The following is a 16,656-nucleotide window of genomic DNA, read 5'->3' as shown; positions in this document are numbered from 1 at the left end:
AAAGTGTTCTCCTATGTCCAGTATCAAAAAAAGGCATCAGCAGTCAGGAGGCAATGCTGAGAGACAGGAAAATAAATCCAGGGAACTCCAAGTGAGTTCTTACAGAGGGAGGAAAAAAATCCTCAAATTAAGACATAACACAACCCCTGACTTGTATTGGTGATTTCTGTCACACCTTCACTTTTCCTCTTAGGAAAAGCAGACCTGTGCTCTCCAGCTGAAAATTAAATTAATCATATTTTAAAAAATGTACGTGGAATAAATAAAAAGAACAGCTGAAAACACAGGTGAATGCAGGATATCCCTCACAGGTGTGGTACAAAATGTGTCTCTTCCTTCCCAGCAACAGAGCAGTTATATTCACCATGTGGAATTAGGAAATTATCAAGTTGCTTTATTTGTAGCTTAGTCAAACAAAACAATCATCAAGGACATTCAAAATAGAAGGAAAATCATGTGAGAGCCTGGAGATAAAAACCCAACCCAGACTAAACCAGCAGTTTAAGTTTTAGGCTTTACATTCTTTACTGGACATCTGATCTAAAAGGAACCCTTCTGAATGCAGCCCACATTCTCATCCCAGATCTCAGATTTTAATCCCCACCGAGCTCTCCTGAACCCAGGGAAGGCAGAGTTAAAATTTAACAGAGTTCCAACACTCACTCGACTGAGGCAAGTTCACAGGAGCGAAGATGCTGTTGTTCCCTGGGAAATAAAAAAATCCATTAAACCATTTCCAGACAGAAGCACTGCACTGCAGCACAAAACAAATGCTGAAACAACCTGAGAGATCAGAAAAAAACCCCAGGTTTATCTACTGCAAACGTGAACGAGAATTTCCTGTGTAAGACCTTCCTGAACTGGAGAATTTAACTCACGCTGGGAATTAATTGAATCACTTCACATTTTGCAGTTTATTTTTTTAAATCCTGGCACCCACTCCCAACACATGTGGGAAGCCTGAGGGACAGCACCAACCATCATTAACCCATAATAAGTTCTTATTTACCGTAAGAACTGTTGAGGTCGATGTCTAAGAAGACGCTGAACTCCGAGGACGCGGACACGGGCGGCGTCGAGGGGGTGTTGGGGGAGGTCGGAGCCGAGGCCGCCGTCTCCTGCTCGGCCTCGGTGATCCTGCTGAAGCTGATCTTGCTGGGCTCCTTCTCCAGGGGCAGGGGGTGGCTCCTCAGCGTGCCCGACGTGGAGCCGTGCCTGCCCGTGTTGGGCCTAATCCCGGGGGATTTCAGGGGGTACGTTGTTTTCCTGGGCTGGAGACAGGGGAGCTGTTAGCACGGCGAGGTTCCACACGGCGACGTTCCCAACAATGCAACGTTCCATAATGCAACACGGTCCCAACACTGCAACATTCCCAACACTGCAGCATTCCACACTGCAACATTCCCAACAATGCAGCATTCCACACTGCAACGTTCCCAACAATGCAACATTCCATAATGCAACATGGTCCCAAAACTGCAACATTCCCAACACTGCAGCATTCCACACTGCAACATTCCCAACAATGCAGCATTCCACACTGCAACGTTCCCAACAATGCAACATTCCATAATGCGACACGGTCCCAAAACTGCAACATTCCCAACACTGCAGAATTCCACACTGCAACACTCCCAACAATGCTACATTCCATAATGCAACATGGTCCCAACACTGCAACGTTCCCAACACTGCAACATTCCACACTGCAATGTTCCCAACACTGCAACGTTCCCAACACTGCAACATTCCACACTGCAGCATTCCACACTGCAATTCTATCAAAACTGCAACATTCCCAACTCTGCAACATACCACACTGCAACATTCCCAACACTGCAAGGATCCCAGGCACTGCACATTCCCAACACTGCAATGTTCCACACTGCTGCCATTCCCAAACACTGCTGTCATTCCCCAGTGCAGAAATCCCAAGAACTGCTGTCATTCCCCAGTGCAGCATTCCCAACACTGCTGCCATTCCCCAGTGCAGCATTCCCAGCACTGCTGCCATTCCCCAGTGCAGCATTCCCAAGGCTCTGGGGGGTATTTTTCAAGTATTTCTCAAGGAGCAGCACAGGGGTACAACTGAGGGGAGGTGCGGCATTATTTGCACAGCAGGAGTTTGCTGGGAAGTTGTGGATGCAGCTGAAGAAATCTATTTTTCCCCCACAAGTATGAGGAATGAAGAGTCCAGGTTCTGCTGCCAACCAGGACAAAACACTGGGAAAAACAGCCTTGGGAAATAGAAATTGATTCAAGAGCCCCTCAGAGCTGCAGCAGAGCCCCAGAGAACACCACAGAAACAGCAAAAGCACAGAGGGTCACCGGGCCCTGCACACGTCCAGGACCAAGGACACACTTGGAAACATGCTGTCCCTGTCCTCCAGTTTATCCAGGACAAAATTCCTACACCAGGTCACTGTGTGGACAAACCCAGCCTGGTTAGGCTTGGGTGGAATCCAGCACAGATCAAAGCTGAGCCTTGCAAAGTGAATTATGTCCCCATCTTTCAGTGGTGTCCAGCACATTACAGCACCCACAACTGGATTTTCCTGAAATTCCAGTAAGATTCTCTCTTGGGAAATCATGAGTTGTAAAGAATTCCTGCCCAGCTGACTGGACTCCTATTTTTAGACAAGATTTTAATAAAATTACTGTCAGAAGCATTTTTGCAACAGCAATTTCTGGTGTTTTCTTGCCACATTTGTGACATCATCTTACTCATTCCTCTAACAAGAGATGGCAAAAATTATTTATAACTCTCCCAAAAAATCAGACATGCCTCCAGTTCCTCAGACAATTATAACATATAAAAAACAAGTGCTCTAAATTGTGATTTTCCTGCTTAAAAAGAACTCTGAGCTCCAGGAGCTGGGTTTTTAAACCCAAAATTGCTACTCCTTTAAATGGAACTGCATTTTCTTCAGCAAAAAGGGTTGCACCTGGTAAAGTCTGCAGTTTTTGCAACAATATCAAATATTCAGACAAAAGAAAAATAGAAATTACCTTAAAGAAAACTGAACATATTGTGTATAAAAGTAATATTTTAATTAGTATTAACATAAGTCTTCTTGGTATTGTGAAATGAAAATATTACTCCATATTTTATCATATGACTGTATGATAAGAAATACAAATCTAACAGCAATATTTCAAGTTTTGGGTGGAAAAAGTGAGTTTTAAAATCAGAGAAAGGTAATATATTTTAGTAGTGACAAATATCAGGAGTAGAAGTACTTTTAAATCAAGTTTAGTTGGAAAATCAGCTCAGGATAAGGAATTCTGGAGAAAATTTATCTGGCTTGTTGAGGTAACCATGTGTTATTTTCATAGGGGTCAGTGAATTTTAGCTATTTAATTTTTGTTAAACATTAAATTTAATTAAATCTTGCAGGAATTAGACTCGATGATCCCTGTGGTTCCCTTCCAACTGTGATCCCATGAAATGTCAGGAAAAACTCACAAATCGAGGTGGTTGCTTGCAGTTCCGAGGTTCAATCTCCAAGGACTTGTTGAACAGATAATCTGTAAACTCTTTTTCTGGTATCTTCCCCATGGGATTGAGATTTTCAAAGAATTTCTGAATGAAACAAGTAGCAAGAATATTTTAAAAATAAGCATACAGAGAAAATTTTAATGAAATACTCATAATTCAGTGATTCAAAATGTCATTTTTCACCACTTTTGGCTGCTCCTTTGTGTGGTTCTTTGTTGTCTACCACCCACTGCTCCCCCCTCTTTTGATAATCACTATTCATGCAAAATTAGGTCCAGTGTTAGAAGATTATTTGGCATTTTTCCCCCTCCCCAGTCCCCAAAGAGATATTTCATGGCTGCTTACCCGGATTTCTGGCTCAACCCGTAAGCAGTAGGGCTGGTTCTGATACTGCTGAATTTCTCCTGTAATTTCAGCCACTTTTCTCCTCTTACTGAAGTTAATTAATTCTTTCCCTTGTCTTTTAAGGAAGTCAGGATTCCCTTCTTCTGTCTTCAAGATATTTGTTAGGTATATTCCTGATTAAATAAAGAAGTTTTTAAGCATATATCTGCAAGAAACTCAACTTCAGAGTGACAACACACAAAAAATTTGATGTCACTTACCAAAAAAAGGCACACAGGGAGGGTTGATTGACTTGAGCTTAGCTAAATACTTCTTAAAATGATCTTGGCTTAATTCTACTGCTTCATCCAAAACTCTTTTTTTCCTTTCCTGGAGTGCCTAAATTGTCAAAATAAAAAAAAAATAGGGATGGAAATGTTCTCAACAGCATGGTTAGCAAATACAAGACAAATCCCTGGCTCTCTGAGCAAAATTTGGGAATTGAAATGAAGGTTTCAAAGAACCTCTTGTGGCAATGGTTTGCTCTGCATTATAGCCCCCAACAATTCAGTCATGTGGATCCAAGATTCCAGATTATAGATTACTCAAAACAGATTGTTACTTTAACTTTAAAAATTTGGTCTTCAATAAAAATTAAACATTTGATTTTAACTTCAAGGCCTTGTGCTGCCTTTCAGAGCCATACAAAACTCAAACCATTTTATTCACATTCTTCTTTTTCTGTTTTACTCTAGGGAGGCTTTGCTGCCAGCAAGGGATTTCACCCCAGAACCTTGTGGGACCCAGCTCTGGATTCTGATTTCAATTCCTTTTCCGTGCCCTAAACTCACCTCAAATGTGTGATCCAGCCTGTAGACAGAGACAGAGTTCACAGCACTGACAATCTCCAGAACACCATTGAAATTGTTGAGGTCTTGGAAAACCTGCAGGATTTCTATGATCCTGCTGAGCACAGCCACTCGCTCCTCAAAGTTCTCTGTTTCCACGATGCACCTGATCAAAAGATGGCATTTGAGAAACACTGAGAAATAAAACCTGACACTTTCTGAGTTATTAAATCAAATTTTTCCATGAAAACCCATCCAGCATGCAGATTTTGGCTCTCTCTGCAGCATCTCAAGTATGAATTTCTGCAATCACATCTTACACATGTTCGAGTTGGAAAGTCAAGGGAGGATTTGCAGAAATAAAGCAGCAAACCCCAAGCACATCCAGGTAAAAGTGGTCAATGGCACTGCACTGGACTCACTTCTCAAACCACAGGGTGAGATTTGTAGTGTGACGAATCATTTTCAAGAGATTTGGGGAGTTAATTTCCTTATCTTCCTTCGTCCACACGCTGCCCACGAGTTCAGAAGGCTGCACAGCCCTGGCAGTGACAAAGAGGAGGAAAAATGCTCAGTACCAATAAAAACTGTAATTTCTGTCTTTCAATTAAAAGGTTATTTCTCCCATTAATCATGACCTGATATTTCACCAATCCAATCCCACCTCATGTACTACAAACCACAACTTTTTGAGTGCTCGAGTACAGAAGGGAATACATTTGTATCTTAATTGAAACTGGATAATTTTGAAGAAGCATTTTCAGATAAGAAAATCACAAAGGAGTGAGCTTAATTTTCTGAAAGGCCAGGAAAAGAACTTCAAAAGAGTTAAAAACTGAAAACAGGAAGGTGAAGCACTTGCAGCAACTGGTTGATTTCAACACAAAACCTCCTGACACTGAAGCAGGAATGGGATTTTATAATTTGAATTTTGTAAAACTCCTGAATTATTCCCCCTGCATTTCTGTTGTCACAAGTCTGATATGGAGATAAACCTCTTTTTTTTCCACTCCTTTGCATATTTTAGCATAGGACACACAGCAGAGAAACCTCTCTGGAAGTCACAGTGTATTTTTGACTGATGGTGTGAATGAGGAGCATTTTTTTGAGTGAAATAATGACAAAAAAGACGTGAGAGTGTTGGAACCCTGGATGCTGAAAATTTTAGATTTTCTGTGTTGAAAGACACTGACCCCCAAACAAACACTACATTTAACCTGAAGCCGTAGAGAAAGCTTCCAAAATTATATAACAGCACTAAGATTATGAGTGTATAAATAGAAGTGTGTAATATCACACAGCAGAAAATTTGAAGTTTTAAAAGATAAAAATACATATAAAGCAAGATAGAAGTTTTAAAGTGGTAGTTAATTCTTCTTCTTCATGAGTTTAAGTAGTATTGTATAATTAGAAAAATCCATGTTGCAAAACAAAAATAATTATTTAAATATTATTTAAATATTAAAAATAAAAATAATTTAAGTGTCATTTCTTAATTAAACAGCTTACCCTTGAAACACCTTGCAGAAAGAGCTAAACAAAGCTGTTGTTAAAAATAATTTAAGTGTCATTTCTTAATTAAACAGTTTACCTTTGAAAAACCTTGTAGAAAGTGCTAAACAAAGCTGTTGTGTAAATTATTAGTGAAGTACTATAAAACTCACAACTTGTAACACCATAATATAAATAAAATAATAAACACTTAAGTCCAAACACAAAAAATATCATCTCAAGCACTTTTAATCCCAACTCTTACACAAAAAAAAGAAAAAAGAAAAAGTGTCATAGGTTGGAAAAGGGGGTGTGTATTCTATTCCTATCTGATGGGGCAGCTGTCTCTGTTCATGGGGCAGTTTTCTTTATCTCTCCTACAGCCAATCCTCCCTCCAGGAGTTCTCTGCTGTTCATGGGCCATTAATTATTAATTATCTTCAGTCCATGGCCAGGGAGTGCCCCTGCATGGCTGATCAAATTCCAGCATCCCACTGGGAGATGCTCCGCCCAGGGGAGGAGCCAAGCATTCCTACCTGGATACAATCTGAGCCTGGAACAGCACAGCAGCCTTTGCCCCCTGCATTCCCAGAGGAGCAGCTTTCTCCTGTCCTGCATTCCCATAGGAGGAGCTTTCTCCTGCCCTGCATTCCCAGAGGAAGAGCAGGCCCATCTCCAGCAGCCCTGGAGCTGCAGAGGAAAACTCCAGCCTTGTGCAGGATCCCTGCTCCAGCAGAAGCACAGCTGGCACTGCAGGAGGGCTGAGCCCCCATGGGATGGGACTGTGCCACCACCCTGACACACAGGGGGACAGCCCTGTCACTGTTGTTTTGTATTACTGCATTTTTTAATTTTTATTTTTATTTTCTTGCTTAGTAAAAAACTGTTATTCCTCCTCCCATATCTTTGCCTGAGAGCCCCTTAATTTCAAAATTACAACAGTTTAGAGGGAGGGTGTGGCATTTACATTCTCTGAAAAATCCCTTCACCCAGGATTTTTCTCCTGGGAAGCTGAGAAGCCTCAGAGAAAAAGGAAAACAATTCTTATCTCATTTGATTCTCCTGTGTTTTGCTTGTCTGGAATGTGTGTGGAGATTGTTTACCCACAGGTGATTGTTTCAGTGGATTCTCCTGAGTTATTTTCTCTCATTGGCCAGTTAGGGCCAAGCTGTGTCAAAACTCTGGAAAGAGTCATGAGTTTTCATTATCTTTTTAGCTTTCTGTAAGTATCCTTTCTGTATTCTTTAGTATAGTTTAGTATTCTTTAATATAATATAGATCATAAAACAATAAATCAGCCTTCTGAGAACATGGAGTCAGATTCATCATTCCTGCCTTCATCGGGGCACCCCGCAAACACAACAGGAGGGGTTTTCCATTTTCCATTTCAGGGTTCCTGAGCAGCCCCCTGTCTTTCCAAACCCAGGCAGAGGAAGAGCAGAGTGTGGGAGCGAGGCGTGCCTGTACAGGTCGGACTCGAGCAGGGTGAGCTGCCGGGCGATCTCGATGGGGTGCAGCGTCATCAGCTCCAGCGCCTCGCCGTGCCCCACGCGCCACAGGTGCCACTCCAGGGGCGGCGGCGGGCTCTCGAAGGTGATGTTGTGGCTGACCCCGTCTGCCTGGGCTTTCTTCCTCTTGATGATTTTAGCAATGGACTCCACCCACTTCTTCATGGATTTTCCTGTAGAAGAGAAATCATTGAAAAAAAAAATATCCATACAGAATTTTTTAAATGATTTTGTAAGTTCGGTTTTCAACTGACGGAGGGTTACAAGTCCAAGAGAGGGGAAAAGTGCATTGATCTTGCTACAAGTGTTGCTTTTTAATAAATTTGTGTTCTTTCATAAATGTTGATATTATAGAGCAATCTCTGGGGAGGGAATATTTTGAGGTTGTAAATAAATATATTTGGGAACTGGAGCTCAGGCTGGAGGGACTTTGGACAAGGGATGGAGGGACAGGATGGGGGAAATGGATTCAAACTGTCAGAGGGCAGTGTTAGGTGGGATATTGGGAATAGGGAATTCCTGGCTGGGAGAGGGGGGAGGCCCTGGCACAGGGTGCCCAGAGAAGCTGTGGATCCTTGGAAGTGTCCAAAGCCAGGCTGGACAGGGCTTGGAGCACGCTGGGATACTGGAGGTGTCCCTGCCCATGCAGGGGTAGAACTGGATGGGCTTTAAGCTCCCTTCAACCCAAACCATTTGGGGAACCTCTGATCTTAAAGAATTTTTGATAATTTAGTGAAACCAACTCCCCAAAAATTTGAATGTACACTCAGAAGTCTGCATTTCTGCACGTAAATCAATCAGCTTTGTATTTCTCTATTTTTTCCTTATGGGTTTTTGCACCTATATCAGCTGACAAATAAACACACGTGAAACCAGTTCTATTTAACCACATCCTCTGACAGTTTTGGTGTGGAAAAAAGTGACCCTGTGTTCAGGGTCTTTTAATTGTCTTAGAATTATGTTGCCCAATGTCAGACCTGGCACTCTGAAAATAAAAACCTGGAATTGCCAGGATAAGGATTAAACATGCCAACACGGCTGCCCTCCACAGAGGCTGCCAGAAAGATCTAGTTCATAAAGAAGAGATACCAAATGGGCCCAATATCCTCTTCTAAAAGATTAATGATTTTCAGTTGGAACTTTATATAAATAGGAAAAATTAGAATGGAAAAATTCAATTACCAAAAGAGAAGGAATTCTCTATGGAGAAGGGGAAGGTGACAGCCTGAATTACAGAGTCAGGCAAGGATGACCATCCTGCCCAGAAGGAAATATATTTAAAGTGTTATTATCCTAATGCTTGAAATCATTTTTAGGAGCTGCTTAGGCTCCAGGCCAAAGCTTCCTCATGTAAAGGGGAGCCTCATAAACAGCTCAATTAAAGGCATTAAAATTACTCATGTGTGTACAGGGATTCTCAGCCCTAAAATCCATCAGCATCAGACTGGGAAGTTGTACAAAACGTGGGAAGGGAGCAGGACCCCCCTTACTGCACCTCTGACACTGGAAATGAAGGTCTCCAGCCTCTCCAGCAGCTCCAGATCTCTCTCAAAATCATAAAAATGGTGCTCGACCCAGTGCCGGAAAACATTCAATATTCTGAGGAAAGATGAAAAAAAATAAGTTTCTTTTAAAGGACTTCCGTGGCTTATCCCATAAAAATGAACCACAATCCTACAAAACTCAAGTTCCAGATTCATGTAGTTGGTGACTCTCAAAATACACATGGACAAAGGAGCAGAGCAAAGACTGAGCTTGGCAGGTGTTTTTAAAACCTAATTTATATGTTTTAAAGAATAGTTTTAGCATAAATAAAGCTTGGTGCTATTTTCAAATCTAATAGAAAAAATGCTAGTATTGAGATACTACAAGATAAACTTGGTATTTCTAATTTTCCTTGTAATTTCTTTTTTTTTTTTTTTTCTTGGTGTGGTATGAAAAAAGCTAATTAGGATCTCCCACTTGTTAAGAAGCAAATTTGTCATTCTTTCTTTCCTACACAGCAATTTCAGCTTCAAAGTTGATGTTATTGCCCTGCTTATACAATTTTTAATGACCCAAAAGGCCTGATTAGATCCAGTACATCCTTTAAGGATAACACTGAACTTCCTCTTGATTTTTCTCTACAATTTCTTACACAAATCACTAATAAATCAGTCTCTAAAAGTGAACTCCAGCTGCTTTTCAGCCTTGTGCACTCAGGATAAATCAGAATAAAAAACTGGTTTGTCTCTTCAGGTAAACAAGCTGAGCTCACACCTTCAACACTTTCATTTATCGAGGTGCAATTTATCACCTGAGCAAAAATCAGCCCTACATTGAGGACAAATGAAGGACACATGGAAAATTCCTTAACTCTCCTCTTCCCAGTGTGCAAGGTAAAAAATAAGGTTTACCCCATAAAAGAATTGCTGCCCAAACAGATCATTCAGGCTGGCAATCAATGCCACATTCCAAGAGGCAAAGTTTTAATCCAAGTTTCATGTAACAGGATCTTATCTAATCCATCTCTGCCCTTGAGATCCCGTGGTGAAAACTCTGGGAAAGCCAGAGAGAGCCTGGATCTGCTGACTGCACTTCCAGCTGAGCTCCTCCTCCTTCCCATCCCCTCACATTTGTGTCCAAGCCCTTTCCCTGCCTGGGCACTGCATTTTCTACAAGATGGAGAGTGCAGGGAAGCAGGGAAGGAAGGGATAAACACCTTCAATTCTCCACCTTCTTCCCAAACTGCAGTCTCTGAAGCAGAGGTCAATGCTTTTAACAACACTGGAATGCACAAAGTGATGAGTTTATCCACCAACAGCTCAAAGTCACTCATTTGCAGCTGTAAGACAGCTTCAAGCTACTGGAAATACACAGCAAAGATCAGAAACAGCTCCCAGAAAACAGCAAAACCAGGGAAAGCACGAGCTGAGAGGCAGCTCTCCCAGGAACTGATAACTGTGGAGACTTCTGGTGCTGCTGAACCCCCAGGAGCTGATAAAGTGAGAACACCAAGGGCCTGATAAGCTGCCCAAGGCCAGCAGTATGCAGGGGAATCAAGGTTACCCTGAGGTTATGTGACTTGGATCATGTTCAAGAAGGTGGTGGCAGTTCTGTGTCGAGGAAAACTATTAAAATTATCTTTTAATCTTTTATATATATATGCACACGGGTGTCTGATAAAAATGGGACCCCTGAGTGACTTTCTGAACACCTTGGAGGTACTGGCATGTCAGTGTGCCCCTTTGAGTCAACTGCTGTTGCTCCAACAGGAATGTGTGGTAGCAGAGTAACTGAGGGTTCTCTGTGTGTGTAATTAATAGTAATAATTACTATTAGTAAAATTAACGTGCTGTTAATAGGAACATCTTGATGTTACTCATCAGTGTAACGACTAAAAGTTGCTCAAGCAAACACTGCTTGTGATCTGTGTCTCCTCCTGTCTCGATCCCCAATCAGGGCAACAATTACTCTCATTCATGCTAGAAATGCTTAATTGTTCCCCAAATTAGCTTGGTCAGCAAGACCTTGAAGATTCCCTGCAGCCCACTGCAGTGTGCAGCACAGACAAGAGTCTCCCTGTCTGTGAGCAAACCCATCTACGGGGCTGGGAAAGGGAGTGAAACACCAGCAGGGCTGGAAAACTGGGAACAGAGGAATTATCTTCCCAGGGCCTTGGGAACAAGGAATGCTTTGAGAGCGTGGCCAGCCCCGCTCTGAGCTCCACATCCCTCAGCCACAGGCGCCGTGGGTGGGGATCCCAGCTGGGCCAGCTCCAGCTCCAGCAGTCGCTGGGATAATCAGGACACGATTTGGGATATTATGCCGGCAGACGTGGCTCAAGTCTCCAGCAGAGGTTAGAGTGTGCAGGAGCTCTGGCAGGCAGGGCAGCCCAGGCTGGCAGTGCCAGGGCAGGGCTGGGGGCACACCCACCTGAGCTGCACGGGCTGCACGTATTCCTTGCGGAAGCGCTTCAGGTCGGCGCTGATGGGCTGCTCCCCCTTCTCGATGGCCAGCCTGTCTGCCTCCGTGGGCTCGGGCTCAGGGATCTCAAACCTGGGGAAAACAGCACACAGGGATGGCAAGCAGGGCAGAACACAACCCCTCCGTGCACAGGGTGCAGTTTAGAGAAATGTTATTTCTATAAATTCAGTGTGGGGAGAAGCAGGTGCTTCTCTGCCGGCCGGTTTGCCTGGAATTCCCTCCCCGGCTCCACACCCTGCTAATTCTCTGCTTCTCTGCTCATCACACCATGTCTAGACTGGGATAGAAGGTTTTTAAGGACCTGCTGGCATGATTAAGGGAAGATTAGATGAGAGCTTAAGAGCAGCTTTACCACACTGCATTAAAATGCTGTTTACCTTAATTCTGTGCCTTCAAACAAACTGCCTGGAACATTTCTGTCCTTATTTCCATCGTGCACTCAGCTCTCTCATGAGCAGATTCAGCAGTTCACAACATCACCACCCACAGCCCAGGCACACCAGGTGCTCCAGCTCCTACCTCATTCAGGTAACTCATTTAAACTGGGAAAAGGAAGCTTGCACTGAAAACCTGGATCATTGTTTTAAAGTTCCTGGTTTATAAACTTCACTAGAACACTGAAATTTGACACTGGGATCCTGAGCAGGAAAGGAGCACTTGGAATCTCTGATTTTTGTGGGTCACTTCCAACTCGGGATGTTCTATGATTCCAAATATACCAAACTCATCAGGAACTGGGGTGACAGAACAAGGGGAAAGGCTTCAAACTGACAGAGAGGAGGCTTAGGTGGGATTTGAGGAAGAAATTCCTGGCTGTGAGGATGGGGAGGCCCTGGAATAGAATTCCCAGAGATACTGACTGCTCCAACCCTGGAAGAATCCAAGGCCAGGTTGGAGAGGGCTTGGAGCAGCCTGGGCTAGTGGAAGTGTCCCTGCTCATGGCAGGGGGTGGCACTGGATGGGTTTTAAGGTCCTTTCTCAAAGCATTCTGGGATTTTATTCTGTGATTCCAAACCTTTTCCATGCCTTCAGAAAGGAGGATCACTGCTCACCTTTCTATCAGCAGACTCAGCAGCTCCTGGGGCTTGCAAAAGGAGCGGTAGGTGGTCAGGAAAGTCCGGACAAAATTAGGATCTGGAAGGATTGAGTGAGAAAATGACAGCAGTGGGTTTTTATCCAGTTGCAAAAGATCAGAAATAAAATACAAAGAAAAAGTTTAATGTGCAGAAAAGACACTGAGGCTGTAAGGCAAGCACTGTATTTGAAAAACACCAGAAATGAAAGGGCTTGGGAAGTTTTCACTCAGTTCTTCAGTGCATTTCCCTGAAAAACAGTGAACTGCTCATCCAATATTCTTTTAAAACCTGTCTCAGCCTCCCCTGAGGAATGACTCTCCCTGATCAGCTGTGCTATTGGGGAAATTTAACAAAAACTGCACACCAGTCCCAACAGCACCAGCACCCCAAAACTGAGACCCAGCGTTTTGCTCAGCATCAGCACTTCATGGAACTCCTTCCAGCTTTCACTTCTGAGCCTTCCAGCCACTGAAAGGCTGAAAAATGCTGGTGGTGACTGGCATCAGCTTCAACCCAGACACTTCAGAGTGGCAGGCTGAATGTAATAAAAATAAAAAATACAGTAAAATAAGAAATTAAAAAAAATAACCTTCAACCCAGATACTTCACCAAGTGGTGGACTGAAGGTAATAAATATAAAAAATACAGTAAATATAATGAATATAACCTTCAACCCAGATACTTCACCAAGTGGTGGACTGAATGTAATAAATACAAAAAATACATCTAAATAAAAAATAAAAAAAAATAAATAAAAGAGATATAATAAATATAACCTTCAACTCATATACTTCACAGAGTGGCAGGCTGAATGTAATAAATATTAAAAATACAGCAAAATATAATAAGTATAACCTTCAACCCAGATTCTTCAGAGTGGCGGACTGAATGTAATAAATATAAAAAATACAGCTAAATAAAAAATAAAATAAATATAATAAATATAATAAATATAACCTTCAATTGATATACTTCACAGGGTGGCAGGCTGAATGTAATAAATATAAAAAATACAGTAAATATAATAAATATAACCTTCAACCCAGATACTTCACAAAGCAGTGGGCTGAATGTAATAACTATAAAAAAAATAAAGTAAATATAATAAATATAACCTTCAACTCTTTTCTTCCTTCACAGAGTCTCAGCCTGTAACAGCTCCATTGCTTTGGCCATGATGAAACATGGAAACATATTTTTGTGGTTTTTTTAGGGGATGAAAGGTTTGCATACCCAGAATTTTCTTACAGCTTTGCCTGCAAAGCCAGGTGATTTAACGACATATTTTTACTCCCTGCAGATGTTATTTTACATTTCATTACAAGCAGAAAAACCCCTAAAGATAAAAGGATTACAAAACAAAGCTCGGGATACCTGCATACATATGGTAGGTCAGCCTCTCGATGAGCTTCACCACCGTGCCCCCTTTGATGATGGGAATCCCATTCCTGCTCTGCAAGTTGTCCTCAAAAACGATGTTATCCTCGGAGTCCTCCACCACGAAGCGATACACGCTGGGGCTGGGCAGCCTCAGGGGCTGCTCGTTCTCCTCCTGCAGCAGCACCGAGTCCAGCATCCTGTCCAGGGTGCTGCGGTACTGCAGCGAGATCAGCGCCGCCATCCACGTGCTCTTCTCCTCGGCCGACCTGGCGGCGAACAGGACGCTGCTGTCGTCCTTGGACACCAGCTCGAAGGCGTGCTTGTAGTCTGCAGTGTCCTCCTTGTCCACCACCTGCATCTTCCTCATGACAATCTTCTCCTTGAGCCTGTACTCGGCGCTGCTGTAGCCGGGCAGCCGCGACTGCCCGTGGTTGGTTTTGCAGCTGATCAGCAAACCGTCGAAGAGGAAGATGTGGCGCTCGTGCTTGGCCCCGATTTTTGTCAGCCCTCCTTCCATGATGAACTCGTTGCAGCACTGCCCGATGTCTTTGCCCTCCCAGCCGTCGATGTTTTTCTGGATTTCGTTCATTTTCTTGATGGCCAAGTGTTTGCTTCGGATCTGCCGGTGATAGAAGCGGCACACCGGCTCCCTGGAAGGAGGAACAGAAAAGGTCACAATGGGCACGGTCCAGATTTGCCATCCCAAAAGACTAAAATAATCAATGGAATTAATTGCTTAAATTGTGATTTTTTTTTTGCCCTCAAAATGCCCTAATCAAGTTTCAAATATGCCACATGCACTGCTTTGGCTGGGCAGGAGTAGAATTTGTATTACTGCATTTTTAAATTTTATTTTTATTTTCTTCTCTAATAAAAAACTGTTATTCCTACTCCCACATCTTTACCTGAAAACCCCTTAATTTCAAAATTATAATATTTCATAGAGAAGGAGTTTACATTTTCCATTTCAGGAGAGACTCCCACCTTCCTTAACAGACACCTGTCTTTTCAAACCAAGACAAATATTCACATTATTCTTACAAGTGAGTAAGATTTTGAGCTGCTGCTCCATCTACAAAGAAAGCTGGCAACAAGACATGCTTGAAAAGGAAATATAGAAGGTTTTCTAGCAGGAGAAGGGGATTTATCTCCCTCCCTGCCAGCTTACCCAGGCCGGCGGCGCGGGGAGTGCTTGCTGTAAATGCGCTCCATGCTGCACTGCAGGTTCAGCAGGGCAGTGATGGCCTGCTTCAGGCACTCCCTGTCCTCTTCATCCTCACTGCATTCCTGCAATTGCTGGCACACAACAAACATTGATTTCCTTTCAGATTTGCCTCATTTCTAGCAGGGTAAGAAGACTGAAAGACCTTCTCACGTGGTGTTATCAGCAGCACTCGGGGAAATTTTGGTGATTTAAAGTCTGACTTTTTACAGAGCCCCAACCAAAAGTAGACAGGCATGAAATTATTTGTCAGAAATTTGGGAAAAATCACTGGATATTCACCAAGTTTAGAAACCTCTACCCTTTAATTTACCCACCCTTTACCCTTTAATGCTAATTGTCAGGTGTTAATTTTGCCTGTTATCTCATCAACAACATCCTGTCTCAAACTGGTTTGATTCAAGAGTTTCAAGGTTTGAAATAGCCAAGGATTCAGAACTGGTTTATGGAACTCTGTCTTCCTTCCATGAGTCCACCTCAACAATCCAAATTAAGAAGGAGAGAGATTCTCTTTGCTTCTTCTCATCCTGAATTCTGCCACCTTCAGCAAACTCAAGAATTTTGCACAGAGCAAACAGTAAAAGAAAGTTTGAAATTCAAGATTTGCTACTACAGAAAAATGTAAAGACAATGAGAGCAAATGTATTGCCTTTGTATAAAGGCTAAATCCATCTCCAGCACTCAGCAGAAACTTCCTGAATTAGGGAATTCCACAGATTTTCATATAATCTCCATCCACCTGGTAGCAACATGCTTTGAGCAAAACGTAAAAGTTCCTCTTTTTGGTTCTTTGAGGTGGTACCTAAAAAACTACTGAAAAGATAGAAGAGATTTTTCTTTTTAACCCTTTTCACACCCAAGATCATCTGAACTGTCCAGGGCAGGGGCTGGAATGAGATGGGTTTTAAGGTCCCTTCCAACACAAACCAGTCTGGGATTCTGTGAATTTTTAAAAGGAAAATTCAAGCTCATAAATTGGTGGGCAAAATTATGATAACTTGCCATGCAGTTTGGGATAAACTCTGTTTCACCTCCAGACTTGTAGAGAAGTCTTCCTTACACTCACTGGCATGGCAGAATCCTTCTTTTCCTTTCCCCAGTATATTCCCTCAGCTGGGATCCCTCAGTTTATTCTAAAACTAACTGAGAGAACAGGATTTGACACATCGGTCCACTCCCATGTTGTTTAAATTACTGAATTTTTAGTTTTCCTTGCCCAAACAACCTCCATATTAAAGAAAGGAAGAGTTTTGTGGCTCAGAATTTCTGGGAAGCTGAGGAACAGTACAGGGAAAGGAAAACTCAGTTGTCTACCTCTAGAAATTCTATTTTTCCTTGCTGC

The 16,656-nt window shown here is 42.5% G+C and overlaps 1 protein-coding gene across 1 annotated transcript in view; it reads right to left on the bottom strand.

The window, feature by feature from the left end:
• The window catches only part of SOS2 (SOS Ras/Rho guanine nucleotide exchange factor 2), a 46,297-nt gene that overhangs the window by 2,468 nt on the left and 27,173 nt on the right, over positions 1-16,656 (bottom strand). Inside the window, exons 9-21 of the mRNA XM_041409876.1 lie at positions 15,261-15,388; positions 14,087-14,742; positions 12,689-12,770; positions 11,586-11,708; positions 9,166-9,269; positions 7,624-7,843; positions 5,094-5,213; positions 4,675-4,837; positions 4,105-4,222; positions 3,845-4,017; positions 3,467-3,583; positions 1,010-1,271; positions 664-705 (exon numbers count right to left, since the gene is read on the bottom strand). Of these exons, the coding sequence (XP_041265810.1) occupies positions 664-705; positions 1,010-1,271; positions 3,467-3,583; positions 3,845-4,017; positions 4,105-4,222; positions 4,675-4,837; positions 5,094-5,213; positions 7,624-7,843; positions 9,166-9,269; positions 11,586-11,708; positions 12,689-12,770; positions 14,087-14,742; positions 15,261-15,388 (2,308 nt within the window). The remainder of the gene's footprint in view (positions 1-663; positions 706-1,009; positions 1,272-3,466; positions 3,584-3,844; positions 4,018-4,104; positions 4,223-4,674; positions 4,838-5,093; positions 5,214-7,623; positions 7,844-9,165; positions 9,270-11,585; positions 11,709-12,688; positions 12,771-14,086; positions 14,743-15,260; positions 15,389-16,656) is intronic.

This window comes from Onychostruthus taczanowskii, unplaced genomic scaffold, assembly GCF_017590055.1.
Source record: "Onychostruthus taczanowskii isolate IOZ18803 unplaced genomic scaffold, ASM1759005v1 scaffold100, whole genome shotgun sequence".
NCBI classification, from domain to species: domain Eukaryota; kingdom Metazoa; phylum Chordata; class Aves; order Passeriformes; family Passeridae; genus Onychostruthus; species Onychostruthus taczanowskii.
The sequence above is the reverse complement of the archived record's forward strand: the minus strand, read 5'-3'. Positions and strand labels throughout refer to the sequence as shown.